The sequence below is a fragment of the Myotis yumanensis genome, unplaced genomic scaffold, assembly GCF_028538775.1.
Source record: "Myotis yumanensis isolate MYYU_CA2020_CCGP unplaced genomic scaffold, mMyoYum1.0.hap1 SCAF_2, whole genome shotgun sequence".
Lineage (NCBI taxonomy): Eukaryota > Metazoa > Chordata > Mammalia > Chiroptera > Vespertilionidae > Myotis > Myotis yumanensis.
In genome coordinates this window covers 38,378,015-38,405,118 of record NW_027223753.1, presented here as the reverse complement: position 1 = coordinate 38,405,118, position 27,104 = coordinate 38,378,015, and the positions used below count along the sequence as shown (strand labels likewise).

General features: G+C 50.8%; 1 protein-coding gene across 1 annotated transcript; it reads left to right on the top strand.

Moving 5' to 3' along the window:
* The first annotated feature begins 1,661 nt into the window (after nt 1-1,661).
* On the top strand, nt 1,662-26,996 carry DHCR24 (24-dehydrocholesterol reductase). Its single transcript, XM_070405208.1, has 9 exons — nt 1,662-1,981; nt 5,131-5,286; nt 8,315-8,420; nt 9,125-9,243; nt 11,059-11,322; nt 16,530-16,673; nt 21,696-21,893; nt 22,281-22,459; nt 24,265-26,996. The coding sequence occupies exons 1-9, from the start codon at nt 1,751-1,753 to the stop codon at nt 24,416-24,418; spliced, it is 1,551 nt and encodes a 516-aa protein (XP_070261309.1). The 5' UTR covers nt 1,662-1,750; the 3' UTR covers nt 24,419-26,996.
* The last annotated feature ends 108 nt before the right edge of the window (nt 26,997-27,104 follow it).

Sequence of the window (27,104 nt, the reverse complement as noted above, 5' to 3'; positions counted from 1 at the left end):
CCACTTTCTCTAAAAATTAATGGAAAAATATCCTTGGGTGAGGATTTTAAAAAAGTATAAAAAGGTAAATAAAGCAAGTGAAGTCAATTTTAATACTATATTTTCCTTAACCTAATATATCAAAATGTTATCACTTCACACGCAATCCAAATAATAATTATTGAGATATTTTGCATTCTCTTTTTTGTACTAAGTCTTTGAAATCCACTGTGTTTCACACTTAAAATACATCAAAATTTGACCCTGGCCCAGTAGTTCAATTGGTTAGAGCATCATCCCAATGTGCCAAGGTTGTGGGTTTGATCCCTAGTCAGAGCATATAGAAGAATCAACCAATGAATGCATAAAAAAGTGGAACAAATCAATATTTCTCTGTCTCTCTAAAATCAATTTTTTAAAAAAGTACATCACAGTTTAGTCACATGCCACGCCCAATGCAAACAGCCTCTCACAATTTGGACTTTGATCATTACTGAGTATGTGAGCCTCTGCCTACATTCTTCATTCATTCTTTGGTCAACAAACACTGGGGTATCTATTATGCACCAAGCATTATGCTGGAAACTGGAAATATAAAAGTGAATCAGACATTGATTGTTCTAAAGCTCAGTTTGTGAAGGTGAGAAACAGGTAGGGACCAAAAAATTGTGAATCATGCATGACACAGATGCACTATTTTAACAGCACCTTAGAGGGGAAGGAAGTGACGAAAAGTGTAATGTTAAAAGTGGCCCTGAGCTGCCTTCAAGGATGTGTGACGTAAGCTCTGTGAAGGGGGTCCAGAGGTGCCAGCTTGAGCAAAGGCACTGAACGGAGGGAGAGTGGGCCCAGGGAACCTCCGAGGAGTGCATGTTACAGCAAAGGCAAAAGAAGGAAGTGGATAGCTGCGTGGCGCCAGTTGCCACACCTGGTAAACTGTGTGGCTTCTAAAATAAAAACCTCTGACACTTCTTCAGAAGAGATGAGGTGTAAATGGCACCATATTTAGGCTTTTGCCGGGAACAGTCGCAGCTCCTCAGCACTGGCTGCTCCATGAGGGCAGGGCCATCTGCTTTGCTCACCACCCTACCCCAGGGCCTGCAACACAGCCCGGCAGAGTGGGCGCTAGAGGCTTTACAATAGCTATTTCCTCCATCATTCTTCCCCCTTCAGCCCTCCCCACCGGCCTCCGCAGATTGGGAAAGGGCGGGAGATCGCTAGCCAGGCCCGTAATCCCCCGACTGCAGGGAGATTTAGCCAGGGCCGTGGGGCGCCCCACCCACCCCAGCCCTCCCCTCCACTCCCCTCGGAAGGTAACCCAACGCGTGACCGCTTCGCCCGCCTCTCGCAAAGGCGCCACCTAAGGAGGTGGGGAAGGAAGCAGCCGCGCCCGGCGGCTAAGAAGTCCCAATCCCGCCGCCCGGGCCCCCGCGACACCCGCCACGCAGAGCACAGTCGACCCTCCAGCGTCTGGGTCCCCCGCCCACCCCTCCCTGCGCGTCGGCGCAAAGAGGGTGGAGCGGCCTGACTCCCTCCGCCAATACAAGCAGCGGGTTCCTGGTCCGATCTCCCGCGCGGCTCGCCATTGGTCGCCACCCGAGTCTCGGCCCACCGAACCTTTGCGACCCAAGCCAATCGCGAGGCAGCGAAGCGACCCCCCTCCGCTCTTTAGGAGCCGGCGACGGGCGCAGGCGGGCACTGGGCGGGTGGCGGTGGTCGGAGACGCGAGCCGGTACCCCCCTCCCCCGCGCGGCGCGCCGTCGGCCCCACCATGGAGCCCGCCGTGTCGTTGGCCGTGTGCGCGCTGCTCTTCCTGCTCTGGATCCGCGTGAAGGGGCTGGAGTTCGTGCTCATCCACCAGCGCTGGGTGTTCGTGTGTCTCTTCCTGCTGCCGCTCTCGCTCATCTTTGACATCTACTACTACGTGCGCGCCTGGGTGGTGTTCAGGCTCAGCAGCGCGCCGCGCCTCCATGGGCAGCGTGTGCGGGACATCCAGAAGCAGGTGAGCACTCCCGGGCGGGGTCCACCCCGGCCCGAGGGATGGAGTGGTGTGCGTGCTCCTCCGGGCGCGAGGTGCGGAGTGTTCTGCGGTGCAGGGGGAGCCCAGACCGCACGAGGAGATGACGTTCTAGGGGGATTTGAGCTCAGAAATGTGGTGGTGGGGGCTTCCCGGGGAGAATGAAACATTGCTGCGATGTTTGTGGAGTTCCCACTATGTGCAGAGCACCTGCGGATACCGAGGAATATAAAAAATCATAAGATAGGGGGCGGGGGGGCGGGGAGGGCGGGAGGGAATGAGCTGGTAGCTATCACCAGGCCGGAGCAATTTCTGAGGAGGGAGGGCTTGCAGGAGGTGGAGCTGGCTAGAGGTGTGAAGGAAGGCGGAGTGGGGAAGGAAAGTCAGGAGCTGGGTTATGGAGGGGACTTCAATTCAGAGTTTACTCTGTGCCACCAAGGAGCTTTTGACACATTAGAATAAAGGACCAAAGTGACAAGGTAGCACTTAGCCAAGGTGAGGAGCCTTGCAGCTCTGGGCCAGGTGCTCGCTCCTGGACAAGACAGGTGCCCACTTTCCAGCACCTCTGTACATCCCGAGGTGTGCCAGCCCCCACAGAGCCTTGTCCTGCTGCTGCTCAGAGCCGAGCTCCTTGTTGCGTCCAGGGCTGACATAGCCATCCGGCCTGGGCATGTTCTTGGCTCCCTCTGCCCTTCCTTATGTTCCTCTCTTACTAGCGTCAGGTTGCAAAGAGCTTCTGTTTCCTGCTAGCCGCCTCGCCACAAGTGCAGCAGCCTCCATGTCTGTGTGCACCGAGCTGGGTGCTGCAGCAAGAATGTTAAGATGGATGTTCAGAGCATTCCCACGAGGGAGAGCGAATCCCGTGGGTGGAGTGGGAGAGGGCAGTGTCTGCAAGTGCTCTGTTTGGCTGCCCTGGGTTTTGCCGGTCACAGTCATGGCTCCAGAGCCCTGCCTACCCTCCCTCCCCAGCTGTACCCTCTTTCATAGCTCTTTCCCTGTGTTCAGATTCTCCGTTTAACTGTTTCTTTCCTCCATCAGATTATGTGCTCCTGGAGGGCAGGGACTGTTAGCCAACCCTCCTCTGACTCATGGGACCTGGCCCAGAACAGCCCATTGATCTCTTGTTTATTTCATCTAAACCAAAGGGGCCTGGCCAGCCTGGAGCGCCAGCCTGGAGCACCACCCTGGACCTGCAGTGTCCATTCTTTCTAATCCTCTTAGCAACCCTGGTAGGTCTTGTACCTATTCTACAAAACTGGGAAAAACTGAGGTTCAAACTAAGTCAGTGCTCAAGATGATATAGCTGGTAAATGGGGCTGGAACCCAGGTCAGCTGTTTACAGAGCCTGAACTCTGACACTTTTTCTTTCCCATCCCATTCCATTCCATTCCACCCTGTAGGTCTGGTTCTGTTGCCTCATACCTGGCATGTACCAGTAATAGTTACCGAACTAGTTGCCTCTGCTCTGGGCCCTCACCACCTCTTTGGCATGTACATGGCCACTCCCCACAGCATTGCCTCCCTGCCAGAACTCTTGGTTAGCTCCTATTCAACCCATGTCTCAGGCTATGGCTTCCACATCCACTTCAGGCCTTGCGGCCCACCCTCCGGCTTGAACGGAGCACCCCCAATCCATTCCCCACACCTCTGAGCTTGCATTGTGTCCTAGGACTGCAGTGGGCAGAGACAAGGCTGCTTGGTCATGGAATCCCTCCTGCCGTTCCTACACCCCGAGTCACAGGATCCCTTCCTTGATAACGTCCCTCTGCTCGGACACCTCTACTTCCTGTGGCACCCTGGCCTCCGATTGTAGGAAAGTTGTTCCCCGTGTTGAGCTGTTTGCCCCATCAGCTTCAATGCAATCTCCTTCCTGACTCTTGGTTGCAAGTGATAAAAACTCAACTTAGACTGGTGAGCAAAAAGGGGGATTTTATTGACCCAGGTCCTGATAAGTGCAGGAGTAAAACTGGCTCGGGCATGACTGGATCTAGGGTCCCTCACCCCCACCTTTCCATCCATCTGCAATCTCTTGGCTCTGCCTACCTCTGGGTTGACTTCCTTCTCAGGGAGGCTGTCTCCCTGTGGAGGCCCAGCAATTTCTGGGTTATTTCCAACCAGCGTAGCAGCCCCAGTACAGCGAAGGTGCCTCTCTTGGAACCAGTCTTGAGTCATAGGCCCGATCCCTGAACTGGTCACTACGGCTAGGAGAATGGACTCATATGCCTGCCTCCTGGGGCAGGGGGAGATCAACATCACCTGGGCCAAAGGAAGATGGGAGTGTTAGAAGCAAATAAAGAAGAAATGGATGGCCACAGGTTACAGCAATAGCTAGCTGTCCCCTCCCCCGCTTGTCCATCTTAGTAGGAAGGGAGCACTTCCTCCATGTTCCTGATCACTTGTCATCTCCTAGGCTGTTTATTCTCGTTTTGTGCTCTGGTCACTTACAGTAGAGGTTTTGCAAAAGCTCTTCCTTTCATTGGCTTGACGGTCCTTCCTTGCCCTTCCTCTCCACTCCAACTGATACCTGAGTTAACCCATGCAAATACTTAAACAGAGCTTGGCACATAAGCCTCTGAACATGTTAGCTGTTACTCTGTTGACTGTTAATACAAGCCCATCTGTCCTCCCAGAAGTCTGATAGTCCTGGTTGTGAATCTGGGCCCTGCCCTTCCCTGGTTGTATAACTGTGGACACGGTATTTTGCCTCAGTTTTCTCATTTGCAAAAGGAGATCCTCCCAACCCCCTGGTGTTGTAAGAATTAAATGAGACAGTGCCTAGCACAGTGCAAGGACCCAGTAGGTGGTTATCATTTGTATGATTGCTATTACCAATACAAAGCCTTTCCTGACCTTCCCAGTTAGAGTTAAAAAGCACTTTGATCCTGTATTTAGCTCTTTCTTCATTCTGCCTTGCAGTGTGGCAACACCTCAGCTTTCCTGTCTGCCTCACTCACCAGGGAGAGTCCAGAGGGTAAGGCCGGTGGGCCTCCCAGGGCCTAGAAGAAGGCCAGGGCTCTGTAAATGTTTGCTGACAAGGGAAGATATCCTTCTCAGCTCCCTTTCCTGAAAGCAGGCCTGCGAGTTGCTCTGGGGATGCAGGTGGAGCTAGCTCAGCCTCTGTCCCCTGGTTGCAGGTACGAGAATGGAAGGAGCAAGGCAGCAAGACCTTCATGTGCACGGGGCGCCCTGGCTGGCTCACCGTCTCGCTCCGGGTTGGGAAGTACAAGAAGACACACAAAAACATTATGATCAACCTGATGGACATTCTGGAGGTGGACACCAAGAAACAGGTGAGAGTGGCATGGTTCCCTGGCTCTGGGAGTGGGTGGGGCACTGCCCCTGGTCCAGGAGACTTGCAGCGAGATGATTTCAGCCAAGGGCATCCCAGAGTGGATAGGACTGAGAACCTTGGTCATCACAGAAGGCCCTACTGACCACTGCCAGCCTCAGAAGCCTCACAGCCTTGAAAGAGATTAGTTATAGCCCCATCTCAGAGGTTGGCAAATTGAGGGTTCAAGGGGATTCTTTGATTATCTGCAGTTCCACAGGAAGACAGATGGGGAAATCCTGGGCAAAATGAGCGACAGAGGGAACCTATTTAGCCTCTGCTGGTAAGGAAGTATGCTGGCAACCAAGGGGCTGTGGAAGTAGCTGGGAGGGTGGGCCTTGTCCCAGGCTTCTGGGGACCCACTTGTTAATAGCTGTGGACACATGCAGACTCTTTGGCCTATCTAGTAATTCTATTCTAAAACCTGGCTAAGGAAACAGGAAGCAAGCTTTAATCAAAGACAACACAGGGAAAGGTTGTACCACAGCTTGCTTGCTTTCTTCCTTTCTTTCAATCACAGTTTCATTTCTAATCCAAGACAACACAACATCCAATAGTAGGGAGTTATTAGATATTTATATATCCACATGAAGGCATTTTGTTTTGAGGCCTTGGCCAAATTACATAATCTCCTGTGCCTTTCCCCCCTACATAGCTGTATTGAATATACTTGATATATAATAAACTACACATAACATGCAATTTGATAATATATTTTGACACTGTATGTGTACACCTGTGACACCATTACCACAATCAAGACAATGAATAATACCAATCACCCCAAAAGTTTCTTCCTGCGCCTTGGTAATCCCTTTTGCAGGCCCTCTGCCTCTTCCCTCACATCTCTAGGCAAAGAATGACTTGCTTTTTGTCACTGTAAATTTGTTTGCAGTTAGACTTTTGTAGACATGGAACCATGCATATGTACTCTTGTCTGGTTTATTCACTCAGCATAATTATTTTGAGATTCATCCAGGTTGAAGCATGTGTCAGAAGTACATTCTGTTTTATTGCTGAGTAGTATTCCATTGTATGAGAGGAAGGGAGAGGGAGAGAGATAGAAACATCAATGAAAGAGACTCATTGATTGGCTGCCTCCTGCACGCCCCCTACTGGGGATCAAGCCCAAAGACCCGGGCATGTGCCCTGACTGGGAATCATACCCGGGACCTCTTGGTCCATGGGAGGACGCTCAGTCCACTGAGCCACCACAGCCGAGCCCAACAAGAAATCTCTTATCCTTATCTTTGTTCCTCTGTATGTTACATGTCATTTTTCTCTGCCAGCTGTTTTTAAGATTTTTCTCTTTATCACTAGTTTTGAGCAGTTTAATTATCATATTCCCTGGTATAGTTTTCTTCATAATTCTTGTGCTTGGGAGTCATTATAATTTTCATCAAATTTGGAAATTTGGGTCTTTATTTCTTCAAATATTTTTCTGTCTGCCACCCTCTCCTCTTTGAGGACTGCCATCACACATATATTAGGCCACTTGAAATTGTTCCACAACTCACTCTGATACACTGTTGATTTTTTCTTCCTAGAATGTTTCGTTTTGAATAGTTTCTATTGCTGTGTGTGAAGTTCACTGCTCTTTTCTTCTGCAATGTCTATTTTCTGTTAATCCCAGCCAGTGTATTTTTCATCTCAGACATTGTGGTTTTTATTTCTAAAAGTTTGATATGTCTTTATTTAACTTTTGAACATAAGGAATACAGCAGTAATTATTTTAATGCCATTGTTTGCTAATTTTAATATCTGTCAAATCTGGGTCCATTTTGTCAAAACAGATTAATGAGTTTTCTCCTCACTGTGGGTTGAATTTGTCCGCCCCTTTGCGAGCCTAGTAAACTTAGATTGGATTTTAGACATTGTGCATATTACCTTGTTGGGTGCTGGATATTTTTGTATTCCTATAACCCTTCTTGAGCTTTGTTCTGGGATATAGCTAAGTTACTAGGAAACAGTTTGATGCTGTGGGGTCAGAGCAGCATTTAAATCCAGGGATAGCTATTCCCCTCTGGGAGGCAAGACCCTTCTGGGGACTCTACTCAATGCTATGTGAAGCATGAGGTTTCCAGTCAGCTCGTGGGAACAGATACTGTTCCCTGCACTGTTACCTGTTGTCCTTTCTGGTGGCTCGATCCCTGGCCTCAGCCTCGGGTAATCTCCTTGTGTATGCACTGCTCTGTACTCCGTTGAATACTCAGTGGGCACCCTTTGCAGCTCTTCAGTTTTCTCTCTGTACAGTTTCCTCTCCAGTACTCTGTCCTGCAAATTCTATTCACCTCTGTCTTCTGGGCTCTCAACTCAGAGTCCATGGGGCCCCTGTGTTCCCCCTCTCTCCGCTCCCCCTCTCAGCGATCATTAACTTCATTGCCTAATGCCCACTATGTTGAAAACTCTTGCTTTATATATTTTGTCCATTCTTTGTTTTCAGGCAGCAAGGTAAATCTGGTCCCTTTTGTTCCATCTCGCTGAAGTCCACGCGATGGCATATTAATGTCACATTAATAATCACATTTTCCGAGAGTTTTTAATAACGACAGACAATAGTTATCATATTGTGTTAAATTTTAAAAGATAAGAATGTGTGTGTGTGTGTTTGTATTTGTATGTCTATGCATTGTATTAAAACATATAAAATAGCAATATAAACATTCATGGAAAAAGACTGAAAAGACATACACTCCGGTATTAGCATTGATATGGATGACTTTTATTTTCTTCATGTATGATCTTCCAAATCTGTAATCTAGAAGAAAAATAGACTAAGTATTAAGTGTGAAGATATTTGAAAGGATAAGATTAAACCATAGCAAACCCAGAGCCAGAAACCCCATTCACTGGAAGGAAAGCGACTGTAAAGGCTGAGTAGGCATGTCTGCATTGATTGTTTGGGACGGTTTGAAGGACACCTGCATGCAGAAGCCCCTGTTAGGCCTGGCAGCCTCCTTGTGACCCGGTTACTCTTCTTATGTCAACAGATTGTCCGTGTGGAACCCTTGGTGACTATGGGTCAGGTGACTGCCCTGCTGACCTCCATTGGCTGGACCCTGCCTGTGTTGCCCGAGCTCGATGACCTCACAGTGGGTGAGGACTCAGACGGTGTTAGGATCAGAGTTGAGGCACCTTGGCCCCCCTTCCCTCCAGTGCAGGCGTCTCCACTGTTCCATCCGTGACAGAAGTTCCCCCCAGTTCCAGAGGCTCCCCGCCTGACATTTAATTTCTAAACAGCTCAAAAGATCAGGCAGCACTTCTCAATCTCTGGCTTGAATCTGCTTCCCTATGACATATGCACGGCTCCAACTCTGCCCTGTGGAGCACACAGAATATGTCTAGTCTCTTTCCTTCTGGAGGACTTGGGGTCCCCAAAGCCTTCTCTTCTCCGGGGGACACACCTTCAGTCCCTTTAACTGTTCCCATGGGACACAGCTTTCTGCCACCCAAACAACCCCCCCTTTCCATTAAGGTCCCTGTGAAAATGAATGCACACAGGTTTGTAGGTTGGGTCTGGCCAGAGGTGAGGGTGTGCATGCCCTTGACAGGGCCTCTTATCCGTCCCCTTCCTCCGAGCAAGCCCTCACACTCCCACCTGACCCCTCCCTTCTCTCTCCCACTCTCCAGATCCACAGGCATGGGAAATCTCCCCTAAGTGGACAGCCCATTCTGCCAGCCCTGTCATATCATTGTGCTATGAGCTCCCAGCTCCAGTGAAGTGCCCTTTACCCAATCCCTGCCTCCCCTCGCACCCTACACCCCGCACCTCCTCCTGGCTAACACGTGTGTCTCTGCAGGGGGCTTGATCATGGGCACGGGCATCGAGTCATCGTCCCACAAGTATGGCCTGTTCCAGCACATCTGCACCGCCTACGAGCTGGTCCTGGCCGATGGCAGCTTTGTACGATGCACCCCGGTGAGTTCACAGTCCGATGCCCCACCTGCCTGCCCTGGGCACCCAGGAGCCTGGCACTGGGGAGGTGGCGCCTTGGGGGTGTTTCATCTCAAATACCGTTGTTCAGTCTGGGTCTGTATTCATAACAACAACCAAGATTTAAATAGCCCCTTTATGTGCTCAGACACTGTTTAAATGCTTTACATATATTAAGGCTTTTAATCCCTCAACAACTTGATGAGTTAAGTATATTATTAGCCACATTTTATAGATAGGAAAGTAAAGCATAGAGAGGTTAATAAACTTACCCCAGGTCACAGCTAGTAAATCACACAGAGCTGGGTTCGAAGCCAGGTTATTGAGCTCCCAGGTCAATGTCCTTAGCCGTCCATTACACTATACCACTTCTGTAGAGAAGTCGGGCCTCGGAATCAAAGCTCCGTGTCAGATGCTGTGAGGGGTAACTAAAAGCGGTAAGAGAGGTAGTTTTGGAGAAATAAAAAAAATAATTTACTGCCCAAAGTGGGACACAGACATTAGGGCATTTATCCCCAGGAGTAGGACAGGATTGAACCTTAGAGAAATCAGATCTCCCGGGCCTGTCTAAGGGGCCCCTGGGTGGGAGGGCAGTGCGAGCCTTTAGAGCGGGTGTTTCAGGGAGCCTCCGTGTCGGCCTCACAGAAGAGTCCAGGGCAGGATCCCCAGCTTGGGAGCTCAGGTCTTGGACAAGAGCAGCCTCTTTCACATCAGTGTAGTCCATTTCCCTGAACAGATGGGCCCTGCCTTCTGACCTGTTTATTACCAGCACAGAGAAGAGGCAGACATTCGTGAGTTACCTTCTCCGAGGCCCAGGTTCCCGTCTGACAGATGTGCTGTCAGGAGAAAGTCGCATGCGGCAGACGCCTGGGAATTGCTGCTGTGATCTGACTGTGGGATTAACGGGTGCCCCAGGTGGGGACCGTTGCCCACTTCGGCTGTTCCTGAGTCTTCAGCCGGCCTCTTGCAGAGCTTCCCTGCTCCAGCCCCTGCCCCACCGGCTATACTGAGGGCAGCAAAGACCACACAGCGGTCCTCTGGGTAGAGCCCAGGCAAAGCTGGACTTTTCCAAAAGGCACTTTATTAGGATCTAAGAATCAGGTTAGAATGGCCAGCTGAAAAGTCTCTTGTCTGTCTCTAAGGTAGTTGCCCAAACAAAGCGACGTTATTAGGAAGCAGATTTGGGGAAGCAGATGAGGCTTTGCAGGGAGAACGCTGAATCGCTGGATTGGGGGTTGGATGGCATCTCAGCGCTCACAGTGGGGAGGCTTGGGTGGGCTTTGACCATTGACACATGTTCCTTATCTATTAGACTGGAGTGTTAATGCTCTCCCGAGGCTGTGGGGGGAGTCCATAGCGAACGGACTGGGAAAGGTTTTGTAAATGTAGATAATGGCCCAGAAGGGAGGCATTTTAATGTTCCTCTGGTGACCATGACCCTCAGTAAGGGTTCTGCTCTTTGTTTAGCCTGGGTTGGCCCTTGGCCCCCCGTTTTGGGTCTTTGGGCAGTGCTGGTCCTGGCTTCTTCCTGGGTAGCCTGTGGTCTGGGGGCTGTGCCGAGGTGGAGGAGGGAGAAGGCACTCTGTGTGAGCACCCCTGACAGGGCCGTGTCAGGTCAAGGTCATGCTGAGGCTGCAGAGGGAAAGCTGAGGCCAGAAAGCACAGCTTGTGACGTGCCTGTGGGTTCACACAAGATGGTGACAGAAGTTTAGTTCAGGCCGGTTCTTTGTGTTCCTGCTGAACATGCTGCGATGTGGGGCCCAGGCTAAAGGTCTCCGCACGTGTTAACTCTGCTCACAGTCAGAAAACTCAGACCTGTTCTACGCTGTGCCCTGGTCGTGTGGGACCCTGGGCTTCCTGGTCGCCGCGGAGATTCGCATCATTCCCGCCAAGAAGTACATCAAGCTGCGGTTTGAGCCCGTGCGGGGCCTGGAGGCGATCTGTGACAAGTTCAAGCACGAGTCCCAGCAGCAGGAGAATCACTTTGTGGAAGGGCTGCTCTACTCCCTGGACGAGGCTGTCATCATGACGGGGGTCATGACAGACGAGGTGGAGCCCAGCAAGGTAGGCGGGGCATCAGCTGCTGTAGACAGGCCGGGAGGAGGGCGGCCTGGGTGGGCTGGGACTGACCCTAAGAGCCACGCTGACACTCACAGCCACCCTCTTCAAGGCTGCAATCTGGGTCAGCCCACCTGGGGTTCAGGCAGCAGGACCTATAGGCAGAGCTGTCTTAGGCAGTGACAGAAGCTTCTATTTCCTCTGCTCTTACCACCTGCCAGATATGTGCCTGTCTCTTGATAAGTGTAAGCTTTGATCCTCACAGCAACCCCATTTTATAGATGAGGAAACCGAGTTCTAAGAGGTCATATAAACGCCACAGATGGCAAAGCCACAATTTAGTAATTGATTGGATGCCTCCGAATACAAATGGATACTTCTTCAAGTTACTGTGTAATTTTTAATAGCAGCTTTTTATAAGAGTTTTTATGAGTTTTATTAGGAGAGACTTGGAAAGTGTAAGCAAGCAGGAAAGAACAGGCTCTACCTATAACCATGACCCAAAGCCAGCTGTTGCTAACATGTTCGTTATATTTATTTCCTCTCTTTTTGGTGCATAGAACTTTTTTTTTTAGTTTTTAAACTACAAAAATAGTATAACAGCCCTGGCCAGTTTGGTTCTAGGGATAGAGCATCGGCCCGCAGACTGAAGGGTGATGGGTTCGATTCTAGTCAAGGGCAAGTACCTCTGCTGCAGGCTTGATCCCCTGCCCCTGTGGGAGGCAACCAATCGATGTGTCTCTCTCACATCGATGTTTCTCTCTGCCTCTCCCCATCCCTTCCACTCCTCAGGTGGGGGTTCACTAAATGAAAAAAGGTAATATAACAATATTGTTGAAATATATAAAGAAAAAAATTAAAATACGTCTCTTCACCCTCAGGTGCACAGCCACTTTTGACAGTTTGGTGTGTGTTCCTTAGGGCTTATTTCTTCGTGTGTACGTGTGTGCGTGCGTGCGTGTGCGCGTGTACGTGCGTGTGTGTGTGTGTGTGTGTGTGTGCGTGCGCGCGCATACATGCCCTCATTTCATTCCGTAGGATCCCCTTGCTGCATGTAAATATTGACCTACCTCACTGCTTACTGATGGGTATTTATATTGCTAAAAATGTTTTGCTCTTAAAAATAAGGTTGCACTGATTCTCTTACACCTGTCCTTGGCCTCTTGTATGAGCATTTCTGTAGAATCATTCCAGAAAGTGGAGTTTCTGACCCCAGGGTTTGAGCATGTTAATTGACAGCTACGACCAAACAGCCCTTCAGAGCGGCAGCATCCGGTCCTCTCCCAGCAGCGGTCCGTGAGCATGCCTTTCCCCTCCCTCCTGCCAGCACTGGGTAGTTTCGGTCTCTCACTTTTGCCAATCTGATAGGGTTAAAAATAGTATCTCGTTTTGGTTTGCCGTCCTCAGGTCGCTTGTGAGGTTGAACATCTCTCTGCACACACAGTTTTTCGGTTTTGTTTGTCTTCGGCTGTGATCCCCTGTTCAAATGTGTTTTCCTTGTCTGGCGTGATAAGCGTTTCTCCATGCTCTTACATTGTCTTCAAAAATAGTCCTATTTAATGTCTGTGGAACGTTGCCTCGAGTGAATGCTCTGTCGTTTACTAAACCCCTGCCCCACAGTTGCAAATTCAAACTGCTTCCAGTTTTTCATTACCTAGATTAATGTAGCGATGAACATCTTTTGTTTGTAATTTAAACACTGTCTTAAAGTAGAATTAGTAGATTGAGGGATAGGCACTCTTAAGGTGCTTGATTGACACCTATATATACTTAAAACATTTTAAAATTGCAAGAGACTCAAAAATCATTTGGTACAATTCTCTCTCCAAATAAGGAAATGAGGCCCAGAGCAGGAAAGAGACTCCTCTGAGGACACACAGCTAGCACAGGGCAGCTATTAATTTGGGTCTCTGACTCCTGCTTCAGTGTCCCTTCCCCTCCATGCCAGCTTCTAGAATTTAGCATCAGCCACAAATGTTGGTTGAGCACCATTCCTCGTGGGACACTGGTGAGCACTGACGGTGGAGAGCCTGGACCAGGAGTGGAAACACCAGACACGGAGCCCAAGTGCCCTGGTGCTTCCTAGGCCAAGCCCCATCCGCACGTGTGACCTCGCCACCTGGTGAGGCCGTCTGGTTCAGGGGTTGCCCAGCTTCTGTGGAGCTTTCCTTTGGAGGCTGCCAGTGGTGAGAAGCTGAGGGAGGGGCATGGGGAACCCCACCCCCACTGTACCAGCTCTTCTGTCATCTGTTTGATGTGTTAAATGCCACCTAAGCTTACAATTGGGCAGAGGGGTTTGTACAACTTTTAAAATGTTTGCGCACCCGGACCCCTTTTCCCAAGGAGAAGACCGAGACCTTCCCCAGAGGCCCATCTGGTGTCATTGGCAGAGGGGCTGGGGCCCCAGGCCACAGCCTTTGGCCAAGTGTCCTGTGAGCAAGACCTTGAAGCCCAGTGGGAAGAGGGCTGGGAGGGGAGAGTGAGAGCTGCCGTCAGATGTGTGGACATGTCCTTTGAGGAACATTTCTTCCAAATATTCCTGTGGGAGGCTGCTCATGAACGTGTCCCTGTGTGCCAAGCACTGCGCTAGGCCCTCTGCAGGCACCGTGCCGTGGAGTCTCACTGTGGCCCTGGGAGGAGGCAGCCCGCCTCCTTTTCACAGAGGAGGCCCAGGGACAGGAAGTGGCTGATCTAAGTGCCAGGGTGGGAGCTGGAACTCAGGCAGCCACCTGGCTGCCCCAGCTGTGTGCCCTGGGAGAGGTGAGCAATCTGGCTTCTCTGGGAAAGGGGTTCCTGATGAGTCTGTCGAAGAGCACCTGTCTCCAGGTCCCCTCAAGTCTCGATTTCATCATGCAGCTGGCGCCACTGCTAGGAGTGCGGCCAGGCCCCTCGGGGGGTTAGCTCAGGTTGCTATGCGCCCGTTGGGCTTCAGTCTCCATGCCATCAGCAGGCAGAGGCCAGCACATGGTGTCCTCCACGCTGTCCTCTCAGAAACAGTTGGACAAACAGGCTCTGTCACCCCAGTTTCCCGGTACATCGTGGCCCGGGTTTCCTCCCTGCAAGGTGGCCTACCAGCAGAGTGGCCAGCACGAGAGGATGACACCCAGGGAGCAGCCACCCAAACTGTTGGTTGGCTCCAAGGTGAAGGGGGTCGGCAAGGGGATGTGGGAGTGGAAGGCCAATGGGGACCAGGGACTGAATACTGTGCCCCCCACTGTGGTCAGGCATCTGCATTGCCTTTTAGTCTTCCAACCACCACAGGGAGTAGTCATGTCTCCAGTTTGCCTGCAGAGAAAATAGGCTCAGAGTGGCTAAGTAACCTACCGAGGGCCAGCCTAGTGTGTTACAAGTGGGGAAAAACAAATTGGGTAGGAGTATGTGCAGAATGGTCCCACTTTTATAAATCTATGTAGGTACATAGAAAATAAAACCTAAAGAATGCACGTTAGTTTTAGTAGGTTACAAGGATGAGGCTACAGAGCTGTCTTCCCAAGTCATATTTCTTCAGTGTTTCAAATTTTCACAGGGTATATGTTGCTTTTAGAATCAGGAAAGAAATTAATAGCCTTTTGTTTTGTTTTGACCATGCCCACATTCCAGAGTCCACCATTCAAGGTTCTTGGTCTTGTTGTGTAACATAGGGTGCGTCCTTGGACTGCTTCTTGGCAGCCTGTGGCCTTGGACAATCTGTTCGACCTTGAAGATTCTCAGTCCCATCCATGAAACAGGGACAGCCCCGCCCTGCAAGGTCATGAAGAAGATAAGGAACAGACTCACTATGTGCCGGTGACGCTGCCTAGATCGTGGCTACTCTGGGGCTGGCTCACTTCTTGCCTCTGTCCCTCCCTAATAGTCCCCTGGCAACGTTCTTCCTCTCCTAAGTGGCCTCCACTCTCTACTTCCGACCTTCTGCTGAGCCCACCAGCTGGGTGTGATCCTACCTGCCCCATAAAACTGGGCGCCTCTCATCCCTGAGAAGCTGGTGTGTGTGAGGCCTGAGCATCTGCAGTGTGTGTGTGTGTGTGTGTGTGTATGTGTGTGTGTATGTGTGTGTGTGTATGTGTGTGTGTATCATTTTCAATAGGCACCAAATACACTTCCAGAGAGTATATATATATATATATATATATGTACACATAGATATACACATTTTGTTTGTTTTTTTGTTAATCCTCACTGGAGGATATTTTTTCCATTGATTTTAGAGAGTGGAAAGGAGGGGTGGAGAGAGCAAGAGAAACATTGATGTGAGAGAGCCACATCAATTGGTTGCCTCTCACAGGCGCCCCGACCAAATTGGAGAACCTGTAACCCAAGCATTGAACCCACAACCTCTCGGTGTACAGGCTGATGCTCTAGCCACTGAGCAATGCTGGCCAGGGCCAGCACGTATATTTTTAATACCATTTTATAGGTGAAGAAATAGGCTGAGAGAGTGGCCCGCCCAAGGTCGCACAGCTGGTGCCTGAGAGCCTGTGCTTCTCCAGGGTGCCGCCCCGCTGCTCTCCACTAGCATCTGCCTAATTCATCTCACAGATGAGGAAGCTGGGGTCCAGACAAGCTGGGCACACAGAAGTCTTGAACCATTTAGGACCGAAGGAATCATCAGCTGAACAGACCATGTAGGCATCGGGGCCACAAGGACTGGTGCTGGAGAAACACGTTGGTTCACTCTGCGAGCTCCCTCCATTGATGGTCTGCTGGGGCGAGCGCTGCGCTCAGGGTCGCGGGGCTTGGTCTCCAGTGGCAGGGCAAGTGCCGAGGTTAATTAGTGCTGTTGGCCCCGGGACCCAGTGAGGAGATGACCCGTGCTCGGTGTTGGTGCCAGCGCTCGCCTGGTGGGCGGCAGGGAGGGAGGGATTCACCGGCATGGAGCGTTGCGTTGTGAGAGATGCTGGTAAACATTTGCACTTTGGTTTTCTCATTGAGAAGGAGCAGCAGACGAGGTCGGGTCACCAAGCCCACTAGACTGTCAGAAACTAGCTGTTGGGCCTGGGCACACCACTTACCCTCTTTGAGCTTCTGCCCGCGCTGCTAGCAAATTCCCGCTGTGCTTAACCTTGCCAGGCTGTCAAGAGTCTCAAAGGCGATAATAGACATGAAAGAGCTTTGAAAAGGCCAGGAGCGCTGAACAGAAGCCGGGGATCGCTGTTACGCTCTGTTGGCCCTTGGTGCTTGTCTGTGGACTGACACAAAGCCCTCTGTCATTTCAGCTGAATAGCATTGGCAATTACTACAAGCCCTGGTTCTTCAAGCACGTGGAGAACTACCTGAAGACAAACCGAGAGGGCCTGGAGTACATCCCCTTGAGACACTACTACCACCGGCACACGCGCAGCATCTTCTGGGAGCTCCAGGTGAGGCTCGGGTTTCCCAGGTCCTGGCTCCTCCCGCCCTGCTGGGCAGGGAACCAGGGTAGTTGACACGGTAGCCACACTCTCTCCCTCAAGGGAAAAGCGTGGCTTTGTCCTGGGGAATCGGAACACCCTCTTACACAGCAACACAGTCGCTTCTTTCTGAGGGATCGGACCATCTTCACTTAAAGCAACAGGCTGTCACTGAGCACCTGAGAATGGGGTGCTGGTGGGAGATTTGGGGAACACTGACCTGTTCCGTCGTTGAGGAGTTGTAGCCTCGCCAAGCAGACAAACATCACCTTGTAAAGAGGAAGCGGTCAGTCTAGGGTTGGAGGTAGCCTAAGCTTGGCCTGGACAGGTGAGCAAGAATTTGCTGTTGTGCGAGGAGGGATGGGGAGCAGGAACATGTTAAATAAGGGCCTCGGGGAAGGCCTCTCAGGAGATGACTTATGAGCAGGGACCTGAACGTAGGTAGGACAGGCCATGCGGAGCTCTGGGAGAGAGCGCGCCAGGCCAAGAAAGTGTGAGCACAGTTCCTCAGGGGGCTGCATGGGTGTTTTTCCTTTTTGCTTTTAATTGAAGTGAAATCATATAAAATTAACCATTTAAAATTATACGATTTAAACAAATAAAAATAAAATTATACAGTGTAGTAGCACTTAGTACATTCATGATATTGTGCAATCATCACCTCTGTCTAGTTCCAAAACATTTGATCACCCCAAAAAGAAATCTGGTACCTATTAGATGCTTCCCTTTCTTCCTTTCCCTAGCCTCTCCCAACTGTCAATCTGTTCTGTCCCTATAAATTACCTGTTTTAGATTATTTCATATAAATGGAATTATACAATATGTAGCTTGTTGTGACCGGCTTCTTTCACTTAGCATGATGTTTTCAAGGTCCAGCCATGTGGTAGCGTGTATCAGCACTCATTCCTTTTCACGGCTGGCTAAGGCTCCATTGTGTGGGTAGCCCGCACTTGGTTTATAAATTCACCTGTGGTTGGATGTTTAGATTGTTTCCACCTGTTGGCATTGTGGATCATGCTGTGAACATCCATAGACAAGAACTCGTTGGAGTACTAGGTTTCCATGCTTTGGGGTGTATGCCTATGGGTGGAATTGCTGATTCGTAGGGTAACTTTGTGTCTAACTTACTGCAGAACTGCCAAACTTTTCTCCACAGTGGCTGGGCCACTTCCCACTCCCAGCAGCCGTGTTCGCTTTCTCTACCTTCTCACGGACACTTGTTATTTTCTGGGTTTTGATTATAGCCATCCAGAGCCATCCATCCTAGTGGGTGTGAAATGAAATCTCATTGTAATTTTGATTTGCACTTTCCTAATGACGGGTGATGTTTCACATTCTTATTGGCCTTTTGCATATTCTTTTGGAGAAGTGTCTGTTCAGTTCCTTTGCCTATTTTTAATTGCATTATCTTTGTTGCTGAGTTGTAAGAGTTTGTATATTCTGAATACTAGACCCTTACTGTACCAGATCGATGACTTATAAATATTTTCTCCCGTTCTACAGGTTGACTTCTCACTTTCTTGATAATATCTTTTAATGCACAAAAGTTTTTAGTTTTGATGAAGTCCAGTGTATCTATTTTTTATTACTTGTGCTTTTAGTGTCATATCTCAAAATCCATTGCCAAAACCAAGGTCATGAAGATTTGTCCCTATGTGTTCTTCTAAAAGCTTATAGCTTTAGCTCTGATATTTAGGTTATTGATTTATTTTAAGTTTTTTATTTTTTTATATTTATTTTTAAATATATTTTTATTGATTTCAGAGAGGAGGGGAGAAGGATAGAGAGATAGAAACATCACTGAGAGGCCTAACCGGTTTGGCTCAGTGGATAGAGCGTTGGCCTGTGGACTGAAAGGTCCCAGGTTCAATTCCGGTCAAGGGCATGTACCTTGGTTGTGGGCACATCCCCAGTAGGAGGTGTGCGGGAGGCAGCTGATCGATGTTTCTCTCCCGTCAATGTTTCTAACTCTCTATCCCTCTCCCTTCCTCTCTGTAAAAAATCAATAAAATGTATTTTTTTAAAGAAGCATCACTGAGAGAGAAACATCATCGATTGGCTGCCTCCTGCACACACCACACTTGGGATCGAGTCCACAAACTGGGCATGTGCCCTGACCGTTAATCGAACCAGGACCTCCTGGTTTAGCCACACTGGCCGGGCAAAGTTCAGTTTTTATATGGTGGAAGATATACGGTTATCCAGTTGTCATAGCAGGTTGCATACTTTTAAAAAACAGCACAAAAGCCCCTGAGCTAGAACCCTGGTGGAAAATGAGGTCACACAGCAGCCAGAGCCTAAATCATGCGTGTCTTTATAGATCAAGGAAGGACTTTATATTTTACTACAAGTATGATAGGAAACTGGCGGAGGGTTTTGCACAGAAAAGTGCTTTGACCTGATTGTTGTTTTAAAAGAATAACTTTGACAACTAGATGGAGGGTAGATGGGGGGCAGGGAGGGTGACAAAAGTGGAAGAGTAGAAGAAAGATTTCTGTTGTCCGGGGTGGTACAGGGGAGGAGGAAAAATATGTCAGATTGGGGGAGTCCGTGAAGGTGGGGCTAACCCCTTCCGGACGTATTGGCCCTGAGTATGATTCCAAGGTTAGAGGCCCAAGCCGTTGGGAGGCTGGAGGTGCCATTGACTGCCATGGGCAACACGGGGAGAGGTCTGGGAAGGGAAATGGGAAGATCGGTCTGGGGATGTCAGTTTGAGATCCTTTCAGACATCTAGGTAGGACAGCGAGTGGGCAGCTGGCTCCACATCAGGACTCCAGGGCGGAGGTGAGGTGGCACTGGTATGTGGGAGTGATCAGCATTCCGGGTGATCCCTGCATTTTCGTTACACCTGGGCCATGCCTGGCTGGTCCAGTTCCTTCCTCTCACCCAGAGAGTCAGTCAGCAATATTTGGGGTCAGGGCTAACTAGCTGCATAATTTTCAGGACTCTGTAGAAAGCAGGGAAAAAGTGCCGTCAAAGGTTTTAAATTATGTTTCTTCCTTCCTTCCATGGTCTCTCTCTTATCATAAATATTTGCTATTTCATGTTATTTTCAGTAAATAAAAGTTAAACATTTAAATCTTATTTCCCTTCTTGATAACATTCACATTCTGCTAACACCTCACCTTAGTGACTGGTGAGGAAGGAAGGACTGAAAGCAAAGGGGCCCTGGGCCCTGTCCTTCCCTCCCTTTGCTGTCCTCGTGTTCAGCAGTGTGGGTGGTTGGCTAATCCAGGGGAGTAAGGACGGGTAGATAGGTTGTTCATGTTTCTTGAAGACCATTGTCACAGGGGCTGCCCCAGGGGTTGGGATCCTGGGTCAGGGTGGGCCCACTGGACCCGTACCTGTGGCGGGGCCTGCAGCCCAGCAGAGCGAGGAGGCCAGTAGGGGCTGGACACAGGTAAAAGCCCAGGGCAGCTGGGAGGCTGAGGCGCAGGAGGGAAGAGACTGTGGTGAGGGTCCCTGCAGTGACTGACCTTGGTGTGCTGGCGGCACAGGACCAGGAGTGAAGCCAGGGCCATGGGACCCGGGGTCATACGAGGTAGAAGGACGGATCAGGGGCTAGACAGAGGCAGGAAAGAGGGGCCGGGCACACTGTTTAAACTTGAACTCTGCGAGGTTGAGACTTTGGAAAAGGAGTGGTTCCAGCTGATAACTTTTGGCTAACAATGGACTACTTTTAGGGGGGAAAATATAAATGGTTTTTAAACATTAAAAAGGTGATGCCGTCTCACTCGGAACTGAAGGCAGGTGAAACAAGACGACAGGAGTCTCACATTTTCTGCCTCTACGAATGAGAGATGCCAAAGTTTGATAACACGAGTGCTGGCCAGGGTGTGGGAAACTGTGTCTCCTACGTTGTCGGGGAGAGTATAAAATGGTGTAGGCTCTTAAAATAGAACCCATTAAAATTGCATACACTGTCTGAAGCAGAATTTTCCACTTCTAGGAATTTATCTTGCAGGTAAACAGACGTGTAAATGGGCAAGGGCACATGCACACAAGGACATTCATTGGAATGCTCAGGAAATGACCTACACACCCGTCAGTAGAGAACTGATTAAATAAATGAAGCCACATCCATACAATAGAGCAGAGGTCAGCAAATATTCTCTGTAAAGGGCCAGGGTAGGAGTTTAGGCTTTATGGACCATGAGGTCTCTCTAGGAGCAACTCTGCCCTTACAGCCTGAAAGCAGCCATAGACAGTGTGTAAATAAATGGGCATGGTTGTGTTCCAATAAAACTTTATTTACAAAACCAGAGGAGGGCCAGATTTGTCCCAGGAGACTCCCAGGAGATGCTGTAAACCAGTGGGCTCATTACTGAACCTGAGCCAGACCTTGCCCACTGCAGTGAGAGCTGTCCTGGATGTGTGACCTTAGAAAAGTGGCTTAAGGCCCTGGCCGGGAGGTTCAGATGGTTAGAGTGTCATCCCATACACCAAAGTTGCAGGTTCGATCTCCAGTTAGGGCACATAAAAGAAGCAACCGATGAATGCATAAATAAGTAGAACAACAAATTGATGTTTCTCTCTCAATAAATTTTTTAAAGGAAAAGAAATTGCTTAAGCTCTCTGAAGATTCCTCTTCACACTCAACAGCATTTTTCTCTCAAACGCTCATGGATGTTTGCTCTGTGCCAGCCTCTAACCTCAGCAACTAGGAAAGCAGTCATAGCTGCCTTACCTTATTTTGTTCCAGGCACTGGGCTGAGTGCCTTGCATTTGGTATATCACTATTCTTATAAGTCCCATTTTACAGATAAGGAAACTGAGTTCAGAGAAGTTAAGTGACATCCCAAGGTCATCACAGCTGGTCAATGCCGAGCTGAGAATCAAACCCTAATCCAACTGGGTAAATCCTGGGTTCCACTTTGCCCCTCCAAATAGGAGGGGCGGACCCTGTCATACATGTTGAGCACTGAACGAGGACCTGGCTCCTGGCCCCGGTTGGTTCCTTCTCTCTCTCCATCTTCAAACTCTGTCTTTCAGGACATCATCCCCTTCGGCAACAACCCCATCTTCCGCTACCTCTTTGGATGGATGGTGCCTCCCAAGATCTCCCTCCTAAAGCTGACCCAGGGCGAGACCCTACGCAAGCTGTACGAGCAGCACCACGTGGTGCAGGACATGCTGGTGCCCATGAAGTGCATGATGCAAGCCCTGCACACCTTCCACAACGACATCCACGTGAGCTGAGGCAGGGCAGGGTGGGCCGAGAGCCATCCCGTGGAACGCATGGTCTCCCTGAACCGTGGGACTGCCCATGCCTGCCCTCTGGGCCTCAGTGTCCCCAACTGCAAAATGGATCTGCTCAGCCATGGCCCTGATGGGAGAGAAGTAGTAGGGCCCAGTGACGAGCACGCCATGAGCTGCTCAGATTGTGCCCTCTGGTGTGGTGGAGTTGGGTGCTCCCAGCCCAGTCTTGGGGGTTGGGATGAAGCTGTGAGCAGCCAGAGGAGGGGCCCCTGGACAGTGCTGCAGGGCCTCCATTTAGGTCAGGGTGGTGTGGGCCAGCTATGAGCGTGTCACCTGTTGGAGAGAGAGCACCAATACCCTCCTCCCTGGCCCACTCAGGTCTACCCCATCTGGCTGTGCCCGTTCATCCTGCCCAGCCAGCCTGGCCTGGTACACCCCAAGGGAGACGAGACCGAGCTCTATGTGGACATTGGAGCTTACGGGGAGCCACGTGTGAAGCACTTTGAAGCCAGGTCCTGCATGAGGCAGTTGGAGAAGTTCGTCCGCAGTGTGCATGGGTGAGTGGCTCAGAGTGTGGCACAGTCCCTTTGGCCGCCCGCCTTAGGGGACTGCTGCAGGGGCATGGGGGAAGGGCCCAGGCGGCCAGCTCTGGAGCGGGACTAGATGGTCGCTGAGGGACTGTCACTCACTGAGGTAGCCGTGCTTCGGGAAGTACCTTGTGAAAGGTGAGGTGGGGGTGCCGGGCTCCTGCCCCTCTTCTCTCTGCATCCGCTCCTCGCCCTGGGGCAGATGATGGGGGTTTCCCATATGTTCAGGGACTGCCACTCCGGGTTAGAAAACCAAAGCTAGAGAATCGAAAATGGCGGAGGTATAGATGGACGTGTCCCGTGCCTTGTCCCGGAGCTGTTAGGGTGAGCAGCTGAAGCGGGTAACATACAGCCCAAATAAGCAGAGGATATTCAGCTGAGAGACAGTTTGCAGCCGGGAAAGGCGGAGGAATCCCGGAGAAAGCAGATTGAAGTTGGAGACTGCGGCTGAAATCTCTCCCGGAGCGCCGGCTCAGCTGCGGAGACCACGCCATCTTGAGTGGCTGTTTTTTGGAAACGTATACTGTACACCCAAAGACCCGGCATCCAGAGATCGGCTGCTAACCCGGAGACACCGGATCTGGGACAGCGCGACTACATGGAGTCCTGCTTCTCACGGAAAGCAGATCCAAGCAACAGCAGCCTCCTGATCACCACACCCCCTGTCTGAGGATCAGCAGCTGCGTATGAAGCCTCCCCCCACCAGCCAGAAGAGCCACCACAGCTGTGAACAGCACCCACCAGAGGAGCTGCTACCAACTGAGGAGCAGCTGCTACCACAACTGCCCGAGGAGCCACCACAGCTCGAGGAGCCACTGCCACCCAGGGAGCAGCCATTAAGCGACTCAACATCTAGGTATGTTGGTGAGATCAAACATGGGTAGACAAAGAAACCCCCAAAGGAAAGAAAAGGAGGACTCGCCAGAAAAGCAGCTAAGTGATACAGAGGCATACAACATGACAGAAAAAGAATTCAGATTAAGGGTCCTAGAGTGCATAAACGGGTTGGAGGAAAAAATCAACAACTTATGCAAGAAGCAAGAAGAAACAGATGAAAAAATCAATACCTTATGTAAGAATCAAAAAGAAATGGATGAGAAAACCAAAGCAAAACTAAGGAGGGAGGAATTCGTGACTGAAAGCTACACAGAGGTCTGGATCAGAACAGTGCTCAGGAAACGGCCTGGAACAAGTTCCTGACCTACACAACACGGACAGATCTCAGAGTAACTGTGAAAGAAGCCAGGAAAAAGGAGTGCCAATGTTTCCATTTATATAAAATTCCAGATCCCTGGATGGTAGACAGCAATGACCCCTTGGGGGTGGGGAGGAGGGGGTCATTACCTCGACCGAGGTGATGGTTTCTAGTTTGTATACATAAGTCAGACTTAGCAAGTGGTACACTTTCAATATGCGCAGTTTATGGAACATCAGTGAAAAAGCGCAAAGAGCGCAGTCAGCGGCCTGTCAGGGAGCCCGTGTGGTGCACTGAGCACGGGGGAAGCCCGCAGTCCGAGTTCTGCTCCTCACTCTGCCTCCACTGCCAAGCCACTTAACACCCTGAGCCTCAATTTCCCATCTGCAAAATGGGGATTAGAATTCCCGCACCACCCTGCACTACTAGGTCATGAGGGGATTAAACAAGGGAAATCCAAAAGCGCTTCCTGCCTGCAAAGTGCGCGCCACAGAAGAGCGGTTGGGGTTCTCTCATCCACTTCCCCTCCCTGTCCCACTGCCATCGCCTCCCCGTCCTCACCCTCATCTCTGTTCTGCAGGTTCCAGATGCTGTACGCCGACTGCTACATGAACCGTGAGGAGTTCTGGGAGATGTTTGACGGCTCCCTGTACCACAAGCTGCGGGAGCAGCTCAATTGCCAGGACGCCTTCCCCGAGGTGTACGACAAGATCTGCAAGGCCGCCAGGCACTGAGCCAGAGCCCGCCCGCAAAGAGACACTGCCCCCGTGGCCAGCAGGCATCTTCCCTTCACTCAAACTTGGCTGCTCTCCCAGATCCACACTTTCAGAAGCAAACCGCTCCAGAAATCCCACGCAGACAGGCCCGATTGACCGCTCCCAGCTTCCAGGGGCCGCCCAGCGGAGGGGGAAGGACTTGGGATATGGAGTCAGGTAAACCTGAGTCCAATTCCCATTCAGCCACTCATTCACTGTGTGACTCTGAGTGAGTCACTCAGCCCCTCTGATCCTGGCTCTTCATCTGTTGACAGAGGGTAACAGTATCGCCTACAGGCTGTAGTAGCTATCATTGCTTCCCATTCAGCATCACATCTGACTGAAGTGCTCCGGATTCAGTGGTTGAGTCCCGAGAGCTCCATGTTGGGTCACCTGGGCACAGGCGTGGCTGGAATGATGTAAGGTTGCCCTGGAGTTGCACCGCTATTGCTTCAGTCAGCTAGAATTGCTCCTCACGGGAGAAGGAAGGTTCCTCTCCATCCCTGGGGTCTCAGTAGGGCAACAGATGGGCGGGCAGGCCCAAGAAGTGCTGTGCCAAAGCCAGGTCCGATCCCAAAGTTTTCTCTGCCGTCCTTGGTGATCCTGCCCCTCCCTCCTTCACGCTCAGGCTTGCATGCCCCTCAGCCATCACCGAGTCTACTCCTAGTGGACCATGTCCCTGGGGAAGACATTTCAGGGTGAATCCTACCCCGGCCTAAGCCTGGGATTCCGGCACAGGTGGAACGAGTGGCTTCTGCTCTGAATTGGATCCAGAGGGTCTGGGCTCATTCTCCGCTTCCCAGCCCCCCATGCCTCTTATCCCCAGCACCTGCTTAGTTGTGGGGGGTGCGTCTGCGTTACTCTGATATCGGGGTGGGGTGGACCATACTCGCAGGAAAGTGGAGCCCGCCGTTGTTAGGTTCCATGTGGATCCTCACTGTGGGGCTGAAGGAATAGAACATCAGCTTGATTTCTCCAACCACTCATCCCCTTTGTTTCTTTCTCCCCCCACCCCAGCTGTAGTTAATTTCAGTGCCTTACAAATTCTAAGCTCAGAGAAAAGTTAGCTCCGTTTCCGTTCCAGAGGGAAGGGACCCTCCCTAGGTCCGCCCCCACTGACTAAAACTTGGTTGTTTATGCAACTCCATCTTAAGACCTGCCCAGCCTCAGCTAAAGACCCAGAATCTGAGGAGGAATTGTGCCCTGTGAGCGAAGCTGGAGTTGAGTGAGCCGTGCCAGGCAGTGACATCTGAGAGAGCTGAGTGCACACTGCAGCAGGAGGCGGGAGGCCTGGGTTTCAGCCCCTGGTGTATTGTCAGTGTGCTGTGCAGCTGTGGGCAAGTCCTTTGTTCCTCTGAACTAGTTTGTCCTCGTTCCCTGGGGGCCATTCTGCTATAGAAGTGCATGGCTCTCTCAGACCCCGTGGTTGCAAAACCCATGGAAAGCCTCATTTGTGTGGAAAATCAGAGGAAAAATAAATGAACAAGTGGACCCTTGGGGATGGTCTGTCATTTACGGTCCTCCCTTCAGCCCAAGGCTGACTCTCATCTCATTTTCAGAGAGGCTTGCAGGAAGTGTTGGTCTTGTCACTGTAGGTTGCCTGAGTCCTCAGACTCACGCTTTGACTGACAGATGCTCACATACACACACACACCCGCCCCCCAGGGCTTGGCACACTGCAAAGTACCTGAGTGTGGTCCTGTGAGTGCTGGGTGCACGCATAGCACTCAGAAGACAAAGGAACTCCCTTCCCCTTTGGCCTCTGGGAGGGGGCATAGGGAAAATATAAAAACCCCGTTCTCTAGCTTGTATGCAAAGCACGTGAATTCTGGCATTAGCATTTAGCGGGCCCATGTGCTCCAGGTTCAACTGATGATCCTACTTGCTGTAGAGGAATGGTTAACCTGGGCAGATTAACCCAACAGCTAAGGCTCGCCCATCCTTTCACCAGTGAGACCTCCATCCATACGCCACTGGGAATGTGGCCAGAGATGCCGGCAGCCTCTGTTGTTTTTAGTCCCGCAAACCAAATCCTGTCCACAGACCTCACCCGGAACTGGGGCTGGGCAGGGAGGGTTTGGGATTGCACCAGCCTCATGTTAATGTTTTACTCCAATAACGTGTTGCCTGGAAAGGGCAGTCTTCCAAGCATGGTGAGCTACCAGCTTTCTCGTAGCCAGTCCACCACCGTCCGTCCGTGTGCTGGTTCCAGATGGCATTGAACTTCGCACTGGGGGCCAGTGTGTGGAAAGTAAAAGGACAGGCCCCTCCCTCCAGGGCCGTGAGTTTCGTGGCGGCATGAAGGTTTCCTGTAAAATCACTTATAGCCAGTTTCTTCGGCTGGGCGGATGTATAATTTAATGGGGTGTTGCTAAAAGGGAGGGTGTGTGTGTGATATTTTTCCCTCCTTGGTCTCGGGGCGGAGGAGAGAGGCATGAGTCTCCCTGGCAGGCTCTCGCACGGCAGGCGCTGTGCCTGCTACTGTCCAGAATACTTCATGTCCCTGCGGCCGTGTGGCCGCCGCTTCTGTAAAAATAAAAGTGTGACCTGGAAAGTAGCCTTTGTTGTTTCTTGCTCTGGGGACCACGATGTGGAGTCAGACCTGGCTCAAGTGCAGGCTCTGCCGCCCACCAGGCCCCTTTCCCTCTGAACCTGCGTGCCCCTG

Bases quoted from the DNA above. Each gene is read 5' to 3' on its own strand.
- DHCR24 (XM_070405208.1), top strand. From the start codon at position 1,751: ATGGAGCCCGCCGTGTCGTTGGCCGTGTGCGCGCTGCTCTTCCTGCTC. The intron at 8,421-9,124 runs GTGAGGACTCAG...GTGTCTCTGCAG, and splicing joins GCTCGATGACCTCACAGTGG to GGGGCTTGATCATGGGCACG. The intron at 9,244-11,058 runs GTGAGTTCACAG...CTCTGCTCACAG, and splicing joins GCTTTGTACGATGCACCCCG to TCAGAAAACTCAGACCTGTT.